We start from the raw sequence: 14,634 nt of genomic DNA on the forward strand, positions 1-14,634 counted from the left end.
TTCAATGTAACACCACTTGCCACACCAAGTTACTTCTCTCTATATTCTTAATTCAGTAACTACTTTGATTTCCAAAACTGTTCCATGATTTGAGGTAACATGACACAATTGCTGGTGTTGTCTTGAATGAAACTCAGTCTCATATGAAAATGGCTCAAACAGAAATATACAACATCCTCTAAACACAGGGTTGATGCTGTTGGGGTTTTTTTTTTTTTTGGCTAGGCAATGGGGTTAAGTGACTTTCCCAGGGTCACACAGCTAGTAAGTGTTATGCGTCTGAGTCCACATCTGAATTCAGGGCCAGTGTTCTAACCACTGCACCACCTAGCTGCCTCCAGTTTTTTTTTTAAAAACCATTGTTTTGGCACGCACTCTTGATAGTCTTGTGAAATCTATGGAAATCCATTAGAATGTTTTCTTAAAAAAAACCTTTTTCTTCTTTTATTGCTAAGGCTAACATTACTGAATAACAGTGGTGATAATGCATTGTTGTTCAATATCATAGTGGAAACGTTAGCTTCAGCAATAAGAGAAGAAAAATAAACTGAAGGTATTAGAATAGACAAAGAGGAAACAAAGCTATCATTCTTTGGAGATGATATGATGATATGCTTAAAGAATCCCAGGGAATCAAGTAAAAAACTACTTGAAATAATATACAACTTTAGCAAAGTTGCAGGCTATAAAATAAACCCACATAAATCATCAGCATTTCTATATATTACCAACAATGCCTAACAGCAAGTGATAGAAAGAGAAACTGCATTTAAATTTACTGTAGACATTATAAAATATTTAGGAGTCTACCTACCAAAACAAACCCAGGAACTATATGAACACAATTACAAAACACTTCTCACACAAACTCAGATCTAAATAATTAGGAAAACATCAGTTACTCATGGGTAGGCTGAGCTAATATAATAAAAATGACAATTCTACCTAAGCTAATTTACTTTTTTCAGTGCCATACAAATTAAACTATCAAAAAATTATTTTATAGAGCTAGAAAAAATAATCCAAGATTAATTTGGAATAACAAAAAGTAAAGAATATGAAGGGAACTAATGAAAAGAAATGCAGGGGAAGGTTGCCTACCTGTTCCAGATCTTAAATTGTATTATAAAGCAGCAATCATCAAAATTGCTGGGTACTGGCTAAGAAATAGAGTGATGGATCAGTGGAATAGGTTAGGTATGCAAGACACAGTAGTCAATGACTATAGTAATCTACTATTTGATAAACCCAAGGACCCCAGCTTCTGGGATAAGAACTCACTATTTGACAAAAACTGTTAGGAAAACTGGAAAAGAGCATGGCAGAAACTAGGCATAAATCAAAATCTCACACCCTATACCAAAATAAAGTCAAAATGTATTCATGATTTAGATATAAAGGCTGATACTATAAGCAAACTGGGAGAGCAAGGAAGAGTTTACCTATCAGATTTATGGAGAACAGAAGAATTCATGATCTAACAGGAGACAGAGAATATTGTGAAATACAAAATAGATAATTTTGATTACATTAAATTGAAAAGTTTTTGCACAAACAAAGCTAATGCAACCAAGATTAGAAGGAAAAGAGGAAAATTAGGAAAGAATTTTTACAACCAGTATTTCTGATAAGGGCCTCATTTTAAAAACATACAGAGAATTAAGTCAAATTTGATAAGTGGTCAAAGGATATGAACAGGCAGTTCTCAAATGAAGAAATTAAAGTCGTCTATAGTTATATGAAAAAATGTTCTAAGTCACTATTGATTAGCGAAATGCAAATCAAAACAACTCTGAGGTACCACATCACACTTATCAGATTGGCCAACATGACAAAACAGGAAAATGATAAATGTTGGAGAAGATGTGAGAAAATTGGAACACTCATGCATTGTTGCTGGAGTTGTGAAATGATCCAACCATTTTGGAGAGCAATTTGGAACTATGCCCAACGGGCTATAAAAATGTGCATGTCCCTTGACCCAGCAATAGCACTTCTAGGGGTGTATCCCAAAGAGATCATACAAATGGGAAAAGGACCCACATGTACAATAATATTTATAGCAGCTCTTTTTGTGGTGGCAAAGAATTGGAAATTGAGGGAATGCCCATCAATTTGGGAATGACTGAACAAGTTGTGGTATATGAATGTAATGGAATACTACTATGCTATAAGAAATGAGGAATAGGCAGACTTCAGGAAAACCTGAAAAGACTTGTATGGACAGATGCTGAGTGAAGTGAGCAGAACCAAGAGAATGTTGTACACAGTAACAGCCACATTGTGCAATGACTAATATTGATAGAACTAGCCCTTCTCAGCAATGCAAGGATCTAAGACATCTCCAAAGGTCTCATGATGGAAAATGCTATCCACATCCAAAGAAAGAACTATGGAATTTGAATGCAGATTGAAGCACACTATTTGCTAGTTTTTTTCCTTCTGTTTTGTTTTGTTTCCTCTTTCTGGTGGTTCCTCCTATTGGTTCTAATTCTTCCTTACAATATCACTAATGTGAAAATGTTTAATAGGAATGTATATGTGCAGCCTATATCAGACTGTGCACTGTCTTGGGGAAGGAGAGTGAGAAAAATTTAAAACTCAAAAGCTTATGGAAGTGATAGTTGACAAATCAAAATAAATTAATAAAAAAAAGAGAAAAAATAAATTGAAAAAAATTCTAAATTGAAAGAAATGCTGAATTTCAGTTTGTGGTTAGAAAAAATGAAGATGTTAGGTTTTTGGGGTTTTTTTCCTCACCTAACTTAATTAAATCTATCCATGGAAACCTTGGGAGTCCTCTGACCCCATGTGAAGAGATCATGGTCTAAAATAATCTATGTTGATTTTTTAGTTATTAATTATGGTCTGAATCCATTCTTTGTATGTGGTTTTTTACTAAATGTAGTCTCACAGTATTTATGGACATTTTCCACAATAAGCACTAACAACACTGTAAGTATATATGTTTTTCTCTCAGAATATAGAAATATTGAGTTTCAAGAGTTAAAATGGTGTTTTCAAACATATACTACTTTCCTAGTTAGTGACTTTCTCTTCTTGGTGAGCTTACCTCAATACAAATTAAAGGAAACAAGGAAGGAAAAGAGGAAGAAAGCAAAGGAGGAAGGAGAGACTTATTAAGCATCAACTGTGTGACAGATACTGTGCTAAGCACTTTACGAATATCTCATTTGATCCTCACAACAACTCTAGGAAGTAGGTGTTATTATTATCTGCCTTTTAGAGTTGAGGAAACTGAGGCACCTAGTTATCTCTAAGGATTAATGATGAGTTCATTAGTTGCTCTCATGGACAATCACCAGGTAAAAGCAATAAGCCCTTTCAAAAGAATTTGTTTCCAGGAGTGATTCAGTATGTAAACAAAAAAGAAAAAAACAAACCCATAGTCTTCAACAGAATCCTTTCCTTTATGCTTGCCAAATATGGCACATTTTCTTTTTATTACTACCTTCCCTTTTAGTCTGGCTTATTAAATATCTGTTTAACACATATTTTCAAAAATTATACAACATACTGTCACTCTGGATGCTGTCTAGTATGCATATGGAAGACAGCAGGAAAAGAAGTTAGGTCCATTTAACCTGAGCATAAACAAAAAGGTCAGGGCAGGGCAGGTAGGTGGTACAGTGGATGGAGCACCGGCACTGAAGTTAAGAGGACTTGAGTTCAAATCCAGACTCAGACCAAGCACTTGACACTTCTTAGCTGTGTGACCCTGGGCAAGTCACTTAACCCCAATTGCCTAAAAAAAAAATACACACACACACACACACACACACATATATGAATAAAGATGAACAGTCAAATAACAAACCTCCTGATATATGGATAAAAGTATAGAATAATTAATTGATGAGACATTTTATCTTGAACTTCAACTCTGTGATTAATATAAAGAATCATGAAAGTGATATGAAGATTATATCTAAGAATTTATAAAAAATAAAACATCAAAAAGATTTAAGTCATATTCTTACTATATTTTAAAACTTAAACCTAATTCTACTTATGTCTCACCAACTGATGAGAGGTGACATAACTAATCAAGAAAAATGGTAACTGACAGCTGATCAAGAGAGGTATATAGTTATAGTGAACTTATATTCTAGATTTTTTGTGAAAGTCTTAATTTCAAGCAAAGGAAATATTGTTGGGGCAGTTAGGTGGCGCAGTGGATAGAGCTCTGGTCTTGGAATCAGGAGGACCTGAGTTCAAATCTGACCTCAGATACTTGACACTTACTAGCTATGGACTCTGTGTAACCTTAACCTCGATTGCCTCACCAAAAAAAAAAAAGAAAAAAAAAGAAAAGAGGAAATACCTTCTAACAAGTCTATAGAAAAGGAATATCATTTCATTAGGTCATGAATCTTGATATAATATCCAGTCAATGTGCCTATTAGCCCCACTATTTATCTGAGCATTCAAATCTTCTCAACCTCTGAAGTTCTACAGTTAACAGTTATCTCTAGAAGTAGAGAAGTCATTACTTACAACGTCTTCAGGTGTCATTCATACCACTGAAAAACTAATCACTGACCTAGGCATATATTTGCTGGTCTTCCGCCAGGAAAATCCATTTACAGCTCTAGGATGTGCCAAGTAAACAAATGAAAAGTCAACTTCTCCTCCTTGTGTTTGTTTTTCTGGACCTCTATCTTGAGAGGTAACTGATGACCGCCAGCTGTCTGTATTATACCATACTTTCAAAAGGCAGTCATCCTAAAGAGAAAAAAATACAACTAATTATGTTAACAACCAAAAAAAGAAAGAAGAGGTGAAAACCATTCACTTTCAAATAGAATTACACGAGGTTTAACTTTATTTGTAAGGAACCAAAATAAGATTTTCTTATAAATCTTAACATTTTGAAATACTTTTGTTATACGAGATTAAGATTCTGTTTCCCATTAGTTTTAAAACTTTCTTTTATGGGTGGTTTGTTAGCTTTTTTTTTTAAAGGAAAGTCCAAAAATAATGCCCAGTGGCATGAATACTAGAGTCTATCAGAATAACTAACTACTAATTGCAGTTTAATAACATGCTTTATAATTTAACAAGTACTTTTATTTGCTCTTTTTGATCTAGATCTATGATTTTCACCTCTGCAGGAAACTTCATTCCAGGGAACAAACTCCCTCTACTGATACAGACTGAAAATTGTCCTGCAGTTTATCTTCTTAGAGAGTTGCCTCATTTGTTTCTCACAACAATTCTAAAAAGTAAGTATTTCAGGTAATTTTTCATCTCCATTTGACAAGTGAGAAAACTGTGGCCCAAAGAAGTTAAGTGACTTGCTAACCAGACAGTAAATATATGTGCCAGGCCCTGTGCTAAAGGCTGAAAATATAAAGAGACAAAAGACAATTCCTGACCTCAAAGAGCTCACAATCTAATAAAGGAGATAATAAGCAAACATACGAACAAACAAGCTATATACAGAAAAGGAAATCAAGAGAAGGAAAACACTAGAATTAAAAGGAGTTGGAAAAGACTTCTTCTAGAAGATGGGATTTTAGTTGGGACTTAAAGGAAGACAGGTAGGTCAGTAGGTGGAGATGAGGAAGGAGAGTATTAGAGGCATGGGGAACAGCACAGAAAATGCCTGGAGCTTAGAAAAATGTTTTGTTCATGGAACAGCCAGGAAGCCAGGGTCATTGGATTGAAGAGAATGTGATGGGAGTAAAGTGTAAGAAGATTCCTAGGAGCCAGGGGGTGGGAGGGTGGAGCAGGTTATGAAGGGTTTTGGATGTCAAACAGCATTTTTGTATTTGATACTGAAAGTGATAAGAACACATTGGAATTTACTGCAGTGGGGCAGGGGGCTGAGGTGATGGGGGAAGAAATCAGACTTGTACTTTAGGAAAATCACTTTAGTGGCCGAATGGAGAATGGATCAGAGTGGAGAAAGACTTGAGGTAGGCAGACCTGCCAAGAGGCTATTGAAATAGTTGACGCATGAGATGATAAAGGTCTGCATTTCTCTTGTATATATGCCCCCTTCACTCCTCTGATGCTGCTGCCACTCTAGTGCAGACTCTCATCATGGCAGCTATGTCAGAAGACAGAAGAGGGCGTATACAAGAGATGTTGCAGAGGTGAAATCAACAAGCATTGGCAATAGATTTGGTATGAGGATATTTCACAGTGGAGGGTATCTCCTAGGTTGTGAGTCTGAGGAACTAGAAGGATGGTGTTGCCTTCTACAGTAATGGGGAAGGTAGAAGGGCAGGGTTCAGGAGGAAGAATAATGAGACACATTAAATTTAAAATGTCTAATGGATATCCAGCTTGAGATGTCTGAAAAGTAGTTGGAGGTCAGCAAAGAGATCAAGGTAGGATAGGTGCTTTTGAGAATCATCAGCATAGAGATCCATGTGAAGTAGTACAGAGGGCCCAGGGCAGAATCCTGTGGGACACCTATGGCTGGAAGATGTGATCTGGATGAAGACTCAGCAAAGGAGACTGAGGAGTAGTCTGATAGGTAGGAAGAGAACCAGCAGAGAATGGCGTTCTGAAAACCTGGAAAGAAGAGAGTATTAAAAAGAAGAAAGTGATCAACAGTCTCAAAGGCTGTAGAGAGGTCAAGGAGAATGAGGATTGAGAAAAGGTCTTTGGATATGGCTATTCTGAGATCACTGGTAATTCTGGAAAGAGAAGTTTCTGTTGAATGATGGGGCTGGAAGTCAGACTGTAGAGAGTAAAGAGAGTGAGAGCAAAGGGAATGGAGGACCTTTTGAGGAGTTTGGCTACAAAGGGCAAAAGAGACAGAGGATGAAAGATCAAATGAGGTTTTTTTCAGGATGGGGAGAATGGGCATGTTTGTACACAACAGGGAAGGAGCCAGTGGAGGGAAAGATTGAAAATAAAAGAGTGAGAATAACAGAAAGGGCAATCTGTTGGAAGAGATGGGATGGAATGGGATCACTTGAGGAAAAAAAGGGGTTCACCTTCATAAAGAGTAGGGCCATCTCATCATGAGGTGACAGAGGTGAAGGAAGAGTTAATGGCTCGTTGTTATTCAGTCGATTCAGTTGTGTCTGACTCTTTGTGACCCCGTTTGAGGTTTTGCTGGCAGAGATACGAGAGTGGTTTACCATTTCCTTTTTACTTTTTTTTTTGGGGGGGGTGAGGCAATTGAGATTAAGTGACTTGGCCAGAGTCATACAGCTAATAAATGTTAGTGTCTGAGGTCGCATTTGAACTCAGGTCCTCCTGACTCCAGGTCCGGTGCTCTATCCACTGCACCACCTAGCTGCCCCTGCCATTTCCTTTTTAAGCTCATTTTACAGATGAGGAATCTGAGGCAAACAGGTTTAAGTGACTTGTCCAGGGTCACACAGCTAGTAATTTTCTAAGGCCAAATTTGAACACAGGAGGATGAGTCTTCCTGACTCCAGGCATAGTGCTGCATCTACTGAGCCACCAACTGGCAGAAGGTAGTTAAGTGACATGAGATGAAGAAGAAGGAACTCAAAACAAATGGCTTAATTTTTTTCTGTAAAATGTGATAAGTTAAAAAGGGAGGAGTATTAGTATTGTCTAGCAATACTGAGGACCCAGTTGAGGTTGTATGACAAATTGTAAAGGACAACTGACAGATTTTTCTCTACCTTCATTCAGCAGCACATGTATGGGAGCAAAGACAGTGGGAGTGATACAAGGTTGAGGCTGAACAATGCATAATGGGCAAAGTGACTCAAGAGGACAAGGAGAAAGTGACTAAGGCAAAGGTCCCGGGAGAGAACTAAGTCACATGAGATGGAAGGTTATCATGTGGGTTTGGTGAGGGAAGGCAGAGGGAGAGGTTGAAAGCCAATTGATTGTGGTCAGATAAAGGGCCAGAGGTCCCCAGGCTAATAAACAGTGAGGTCAGATTGCAAAACCATGGCTTTCGTCTCCATGTTAAATTCTGTTTCCATTGCACAATATGAAGTAATGGACTTTTTTCCTCTGTTCATTTCTTCTGAAGTCATAAAACATTATTCATTCATGGGTACAGGTTCCTAATGTTTAAGGACATAGATGCTTTGGAAGGCTTATAACTTTTTTTAAAGGAAATTTTAAGGAAAATGATATGAAGTTAATAAAATTATGTTAAATGTATATTAATATTTAGATAATTTTCCATTCAATTAAGTGACCATCAGAAGCAAAAATATTTCAAAAATAGATATGAGTCTATATTTGAGCTATCTTAAACTCAGGATCTCAAGTTTTATTTATACTTCTACCTGGATACTATTATTGTACTACTACTGTTAAGGTATTTTTGTTTCATTTTGTTCTTTTTAAATTGTCAAAAATGAACAACTTGTAGCAGTACTCTAATTTTTCAGAAACTATTTTTGAACCTGCAGCAAGCAGGTCCTCTCCTCCCCAAACCAAAAGCCACCTAATTTTTTTTTTAACCAGATCTAAGCTTGGCTACCAGATCTTTATCAATTTCTAATGAAGGAGAAGGGAAACAGGAAAGACATGGAGGTCTGGTATAGTGAGAAGCATAGAGCAAACTATGGAGACCTGATCTGCCCAAGGATCTCACGATGAATTTCTAACAGAATATTAAAGTAAACTTCCTTGTTTTTCTTTCTGGCTAGAAACTATACGTAGAAACTATATACAATTGTAACCCACTCTTACAATTTAAAACAGCCTTTGAGATACTATTATTTGGAGGATACTTCAGTGCAAAATAGAGAACTGTGAATATAAAACTGCTTTCTGTGACACGTACTCTTGCAGCAATGGCTTACCTCACAATGTGCACAAGCAAGAAATATTTGCAAATGCCTTTCAAACAATTCATGTTATACGATACAGGTTTCTGCTTTTAAATATAGTTGCTGCACTTTAAAGAATGGTCCTAACACCAGTCTAAAATATATTTGCAGTCTGAATTTCGTTCATGTGAAAGAACCGTTTAGTTACCTAAAGTTACCCAAATAAAATCAAGCCAATGACAATAATGTTGTATTCTCCTTCTCTAAATACAAAACAACATATAGTCAGAAGCTTTAATATTTACCTTTCCTGCAGTAGCAAAAAATTCTCCATCAGGTGAAAATCTCATTAAATGAACTTGAGAAGCAGTCCTATAAAATATACAAGCAATTACCTTCATCACTAAGCATTTCAAGGATGACAAAATTAAGGAAGCATTCAATACTACTTTTCTAGATTATACCTGAGCAATCTATTTCATTGCCAATGAGAAATTCATTGCTTACCTGAACATGCATTGCTCTAGCATCAAATCCACTGCTATATTCTCTCAACATCTTACAAACAGAAGCCAATAAAAAACTTCAAGATTTAGAAAATGAGGTATCAAATGAGTTAAAACCTAAGATGATTTCAAAAGTCAAAATCTTTATATCAATTCTATATAGTAATACAAAATACATAAAGAATTATCGCTTTAAAGATGGAAGCTTTAAGGACAGAGAGTTAATTTTAAAACCTGGATTCTTATGGTCAGTAATAAGTAAGCTACAACATAGGCTTCTCCCCCCCAGAAAAGCTGAGATTTCAAAAACAGAGCTGCTGGTGACTAGATTTCTAGAATTTCATAAATACTTTCCAACATCAAGAAATTTGGACTAGTAACAGCAGTATTTTCCAAGCTAAATTATCTGATGGGGTTTAACTGACCAAGAGCAGTACTAGATATGGGCACTGACTGATTAAAATACAATCTTCTCTGATACTTTTTTGAGACTATTAAAACTGTCCTTTAATTCATTCAAAACAATATCTAGTTTATTTCCCATTATTATTTTATCTACCTACTTAATTTCTCCTCCTTTCCCCACCCACCTCCTACCCCATCCATCTTTAGAGAGATAATAGCTAATCCTTTCCCACTTAACACTAAACAAGATAACATCCTTTCCCAAATTTTACAAACATGGAAGGGTTTGGGCTTTGTCTTTAAAAAAAAAAAGATAGATAGATAGACAGACAGACAGACATATAGATAGATAGATAGATATAGATGCTATATAAAGAGATTTGTAGAACTATTCTTATGTATGGGGAATAAGAGGGAAGAAAAGGAATTCCAAATGAAGAGTAATGAAACCTATCTTCCCCACACCCTTTTTGATTTTACAGTGACTTCTAATGCCTAAAAGTTAAATTAAGGAAGAGCTATCAAACATTTTCAAATATATTGTGGTAAAGTGGAAAAATCAGTGCCTCTGGGGTCAGAAGACATCCTGAGTTCAAATCCTACCCCTGACTGCTTGTTGTTTATTCTTCATTTTTGTAGTTTTATTTTTATTAATTTATTATTTTTAGTTTTCAACATTCACTTCCACAAGATTTTGAGTTCCAAATTTTCTCCCCATCTCCCCCCTTCCCCTACTCCAAGATGGCAATGCAGTCTGAATAGCCTTTCCCCTAATCTGCCCTCCCTTCTATCACCCCCCCCCTCTTATCCCCTTCTATTTTCCTGTAGGGCAGTCATCCTTCATTTTTGAATAGGACTTTTGACTCTTATTACCTGTATGACTTCAGTCAAGTCATAACTTCCCTGGTTTTTAACATTCCTTTCTGGAAAATACAGTGATTAAGACTAGATAGTATCTGATGTTCCCTCTAGTTCTACAAATCTATGACATTAAAATAATTTAAAAATAGATTTCATTTGCACATATGCAACTTACCTACACTGCCAGATACATCGCCAGTCTCCAAAATTAAGATCTGCTTTTTCAGGATTTTCATCTTCAGATTGCTTCTCTAAGTTATTATTTGACCAAAGTTGCAAACAGCTAGAACCAGTTAAGAGACGACTGCCTGAAATGATATGGGACATAATTTATTGTTTCTCTACACAATATTATATGTACTATATACTCCACACACATATTGAAGTTTTATGGAATATTCCATGGTTTCCCTCTCCCTCCACTCTCTCAGCTAAGAACTTTGCCTTATATCCACTGAAAAACAAATTTAGGTCATTTCCCGAGGGCTGTCTTCTCCCTTTCTCTTCTCATCTCACACCGTGCAAATGACTTTTGCCACTATCTCCTCCTTCACCCTTGTCTCACATGGCAAGGCAAACCACTATACATGCAAAAGTGATCCATTCTGTCTTCTCCAGAAGACTGGCTCCTCTATAATTCCTACTCTCTCACTAAACTTCAATCACTCCCCATCTACTGGATGCTTCCATACTGACTCCAAACATGCCTATGTTCCCCTCATCCTCAAAAAATCCTCATCTGACCAACTGTCCATTCCTGCTAGCAATCATCACATGTCTTTCTCTTTCATGGCTAAACAACTTCAGAAGGCAATCTACAATCAGTGGCTTACTTCCCTTCCTTTCATTGCATTCTGGCTTCCAGTTTCATTCTTCTACTGAAAATGCTCTCTCCAGAATCACCAATGATCTATTAATTGTCAGATCTAATGAGATTTTCTCAATCTTCATCTTTCTTGACTACTTGTTGCCTTTGACAATGTCAATCACCCTCTTTTTCCTTGTACTCTTTTTTTCCTCTAGGTTTTTGCTACCCTACTTTGCCCTCCTTGGACTGATCCTTCTCAGTTTTCTTGGCTGAACTTTCATCCAGGCCATAAACTACAGGTGTTCTTCAGGGCTGTCTTGGACCCTCTTCTCTTCTCCATACATCCTATTACACTGGGTGTTCTCATCAGCTCCCATGGATTCAGTTATCATCTCCAGGGTAATGATAATCAGATTAACTTATCCAGCCCTAAGCTCTCTCATGACCTACAGATTCACATTTCCAACTGCCTATTGGACATGTTAAATTAGATGATCTGTAGACATCTTAAGCTCTACATGTGCAGAACTAAACTCATTATCTTTCCTGTAGAAATTTCCCTTCTTCCTAACTTTCCTATTACCATCTAGGCACTATCATTCTCCCAGCTATCCACATTCACAACCTAAGTTTCATGTTCAACTCCTCACTCTCACCCCCATATCTAATTAGTTGCCATGTCCTATCATTTCTACCTTCATAATATCTCTTCTATATGACCCCTTCTTTCTTTTGACATTGCTAACTCCCAAGGGAAGGTCTTCACCACCTCATACCTGGACCCATGCCTAGAATTCAGTACTTCTTAAACTGTGGGTCCCATATGGGGTTGTGACCCACAGTTGAAGAAGCACTGATAGGGTGACAAGTGGAAAAAGTTTAAGAAGCCCTGGCCTAGATAATCTCCTTCTCTCCCTTCCTATCTCTCCAATATATCCTCCTCTCAGTAGCCAACTTAATCTTCCTAAAGCACAGGTCTGACTATGTCACCCTCTTCCCCCATGAATCCCTATTACCTCAAGGATCAATCATAAAATACTCTAGTGTTTAAAGCCCTTCATCATCTGGCCCTTTCCTATCTTCTAAGTGTTCCTATTCTTATTCCCACCACGTACTTTGCAATCCAGTACCACTTAGCTCTTTAACACTATAATATAATAATGCTATACACAATAGCCTTTCCTGATCCTCCTTAATGCTAGTCCCTTTCCTTTGCTGTAAATTTTTTTATTTGTACATACTTGTTAGCATATTGTCTTCCTCATTAAACTATGAGCTCCTTGAGAGGAGGGACAATTCTTTTTGGCTTTCTTTGATTTAGCAAGGCTTAGCACAGTATCTGACACATAGTAGGAACTGACTTGACTGACTGAAAAAAGCAGGACAAGTAAAAGTGTCTTCTTAGGGGAGCTGGGTGGGGTGATGTTTTTAAATTTTGCTGAGAAGACATTTGGGACAAGGTAGAGAGTGTGTTTATATTTCTATTTAAATACGGTTAGTGCATTAGAAACTAGAATAGGCAGTGAATGATCTGTTTTAGACTCAAAGTAATGTAGTCCTTGCTTTCTCTAACCACGGACCGTTCCTCCTCCTGATTTAACTGTCTTTCAGGAATACCAGATTCTTCATTCTTCCATGTTTGAAACCTTGATGTTATCTTTGACTCTTCCCTTCCCTCATATCTAATAAGTTGTCAAGTTTTGTTCATTCTACCACACATTATCCCTCACATTCATTCTATACCACTCTATTTCCAGTATTGCTACACTAGAATAAGTTTTCATTACTGTCTACCTGGATTACTATATTAGCCTACCAACATATCATCCTGCCTCTTTTCTCCCTCCCATCCAATCCATCCTTCATATTGCTGCCACACTAATGTACTTAATCCACAGACCTGGTTATATCTCTCATCTGCTCAAAAACTTTCAGCTGCTCACTACTGCCTACCAAATAAAGTTCAAATTCAAAGACTTCCAAAATCTGGTACTATTCTACCTTCTTAGCTTTATTCTATATTACTCTTCTCAACTTTTTCTCTCCCCAGTACTTTGCAGGGCCCTCTGCACTTTTTAAATGTTTATGGAATTACATGTTTATCAAATTACTGTAATTTCTGAAACCAAACATAGGATTATCAATCCTCTTACAAATTACAAAAAGTATATTTTCTTACTCTGAAATTTAAACAAACTAAGATTAATAAGATAACCAACAGTCACTGTATGTAGACTGAAATCCATCACCAAATATACCTAAGGGGATGTTCATTCTTTTTTTACTACCATTGTTCAAATGGAATTTTAACTATCTTCTGAATCAAGAGCACTGCTACAGCCAAGTGATAGGCCACTGGCCATTACCCTTCCTTCAGTTCTGCAGTAATCAAAATAATGATAATACTTTTTAAATGTTCTCTCTTAAAAAATTACATACCAATTTATGGAACATAAATGGAAACTCGAGATATATTTTTCTGAATATGTTCTAAGAGCTTTCATCCTAGGATATCAGGAAATTTTTCCTCAAGTTGAAATTTTACAAACTAAAATTTAACATGAGAACAGTATCATATCTAGGCAAAATATTACGTTTCATTTCATCGTGTTTTCTTACCTGTGGGATCCCAAGTTATATTATGTGCTATGGACTCCAGAAAAAATTGGCCACTTTTCTGCCACTGATTATATAATTCCTAAAATCAAAAGTAATAATTAAAATGAGCACCTCTTTCCACTCTTCAATAAATGTACAAATTTGCTGCTTATTCCCATTGCAAATGGAATCATTTGCAAAGAAGGGAAGTTCAAATAATTCAGTTAGCTATAAGTAAATAAGATGAAGGAAACTGATATAAATATGGCCTACTCCCAGGAACTCATTCATCTTTCCTTCATACTACTTGCCCATTTACAAACTCCACACTATAATTTCTATCCCCACCATAGAAATAACTGAATGTTGAATAACAGGACATAATCCTTTGGACATCACTCCCATAAGTTGCTTCACATTCTAACATTTAATTTTATTATGCTGATGTTCATCTGTTTAACATCTAAACTTAGTTGTTAATTCATCTCTGTGATTCTCATACTCAAAGTAATTTGTTCATGTTAAGTTATAATTCATCACCAAGAGGCTATTAGAGTAGAACTAATACAATAAAAAACAGAATCCAGAATAAGAGAAGTTGTAAAAGCTTAATTTAAGATTTCCTATTCATAAAAGAACGTTTTAAGATCTACAGCCACAAAGATCAAATGATACTGCCTTTTTGTAAGGACCTAAATGTTTTCTCTGA

At 36.3% G+C, this 14,634-nt stretch overlaps 1 protein-coding gene across 1 annotated transcript in view; it reads right to left on the reverse strand.

The window, feature by feature from the left end:
- DMXL1 (Dmx like 1) overlaps window positions 1-14,634 on the reverse strand; it is a 146,961-nt gene that overhangs the window by 105,999 nt on the left and 26,328 nt on the right. Inside the window, 4 exon segments of the mRNA XM_020979016.2 lie at window positions 4,565-4,746; window positions 9,053-9,119; window positions 10,695-10,827; window positions 13,947-14,025. Of these exon segments, the coding sequence (XP_020834675.1) occupies window positions 4,565-4,746; window positions 9,053-9,119; window positions 10,695-10,827; window positions 13,947-14,025 (461 nt within the window).

This window comes from Phascolarctos cinereus, unplaced genomic scaffold, assembly GCF_003287225.1.
Source record: "Phascolarctos cinereus isolate Bilbo 61053 unplaced genomic scaffold, phaCin_HiC Scaffold_4;HRSCAF=312, whole genome shotgun sequence".
Taxonomy (NCBI): Eukaryota; Metazoa; Chordata; class Mammalia; order Diprotodontia; family Phascolarctidae; genus Phascolarctos; species Phascolarctos cinereus.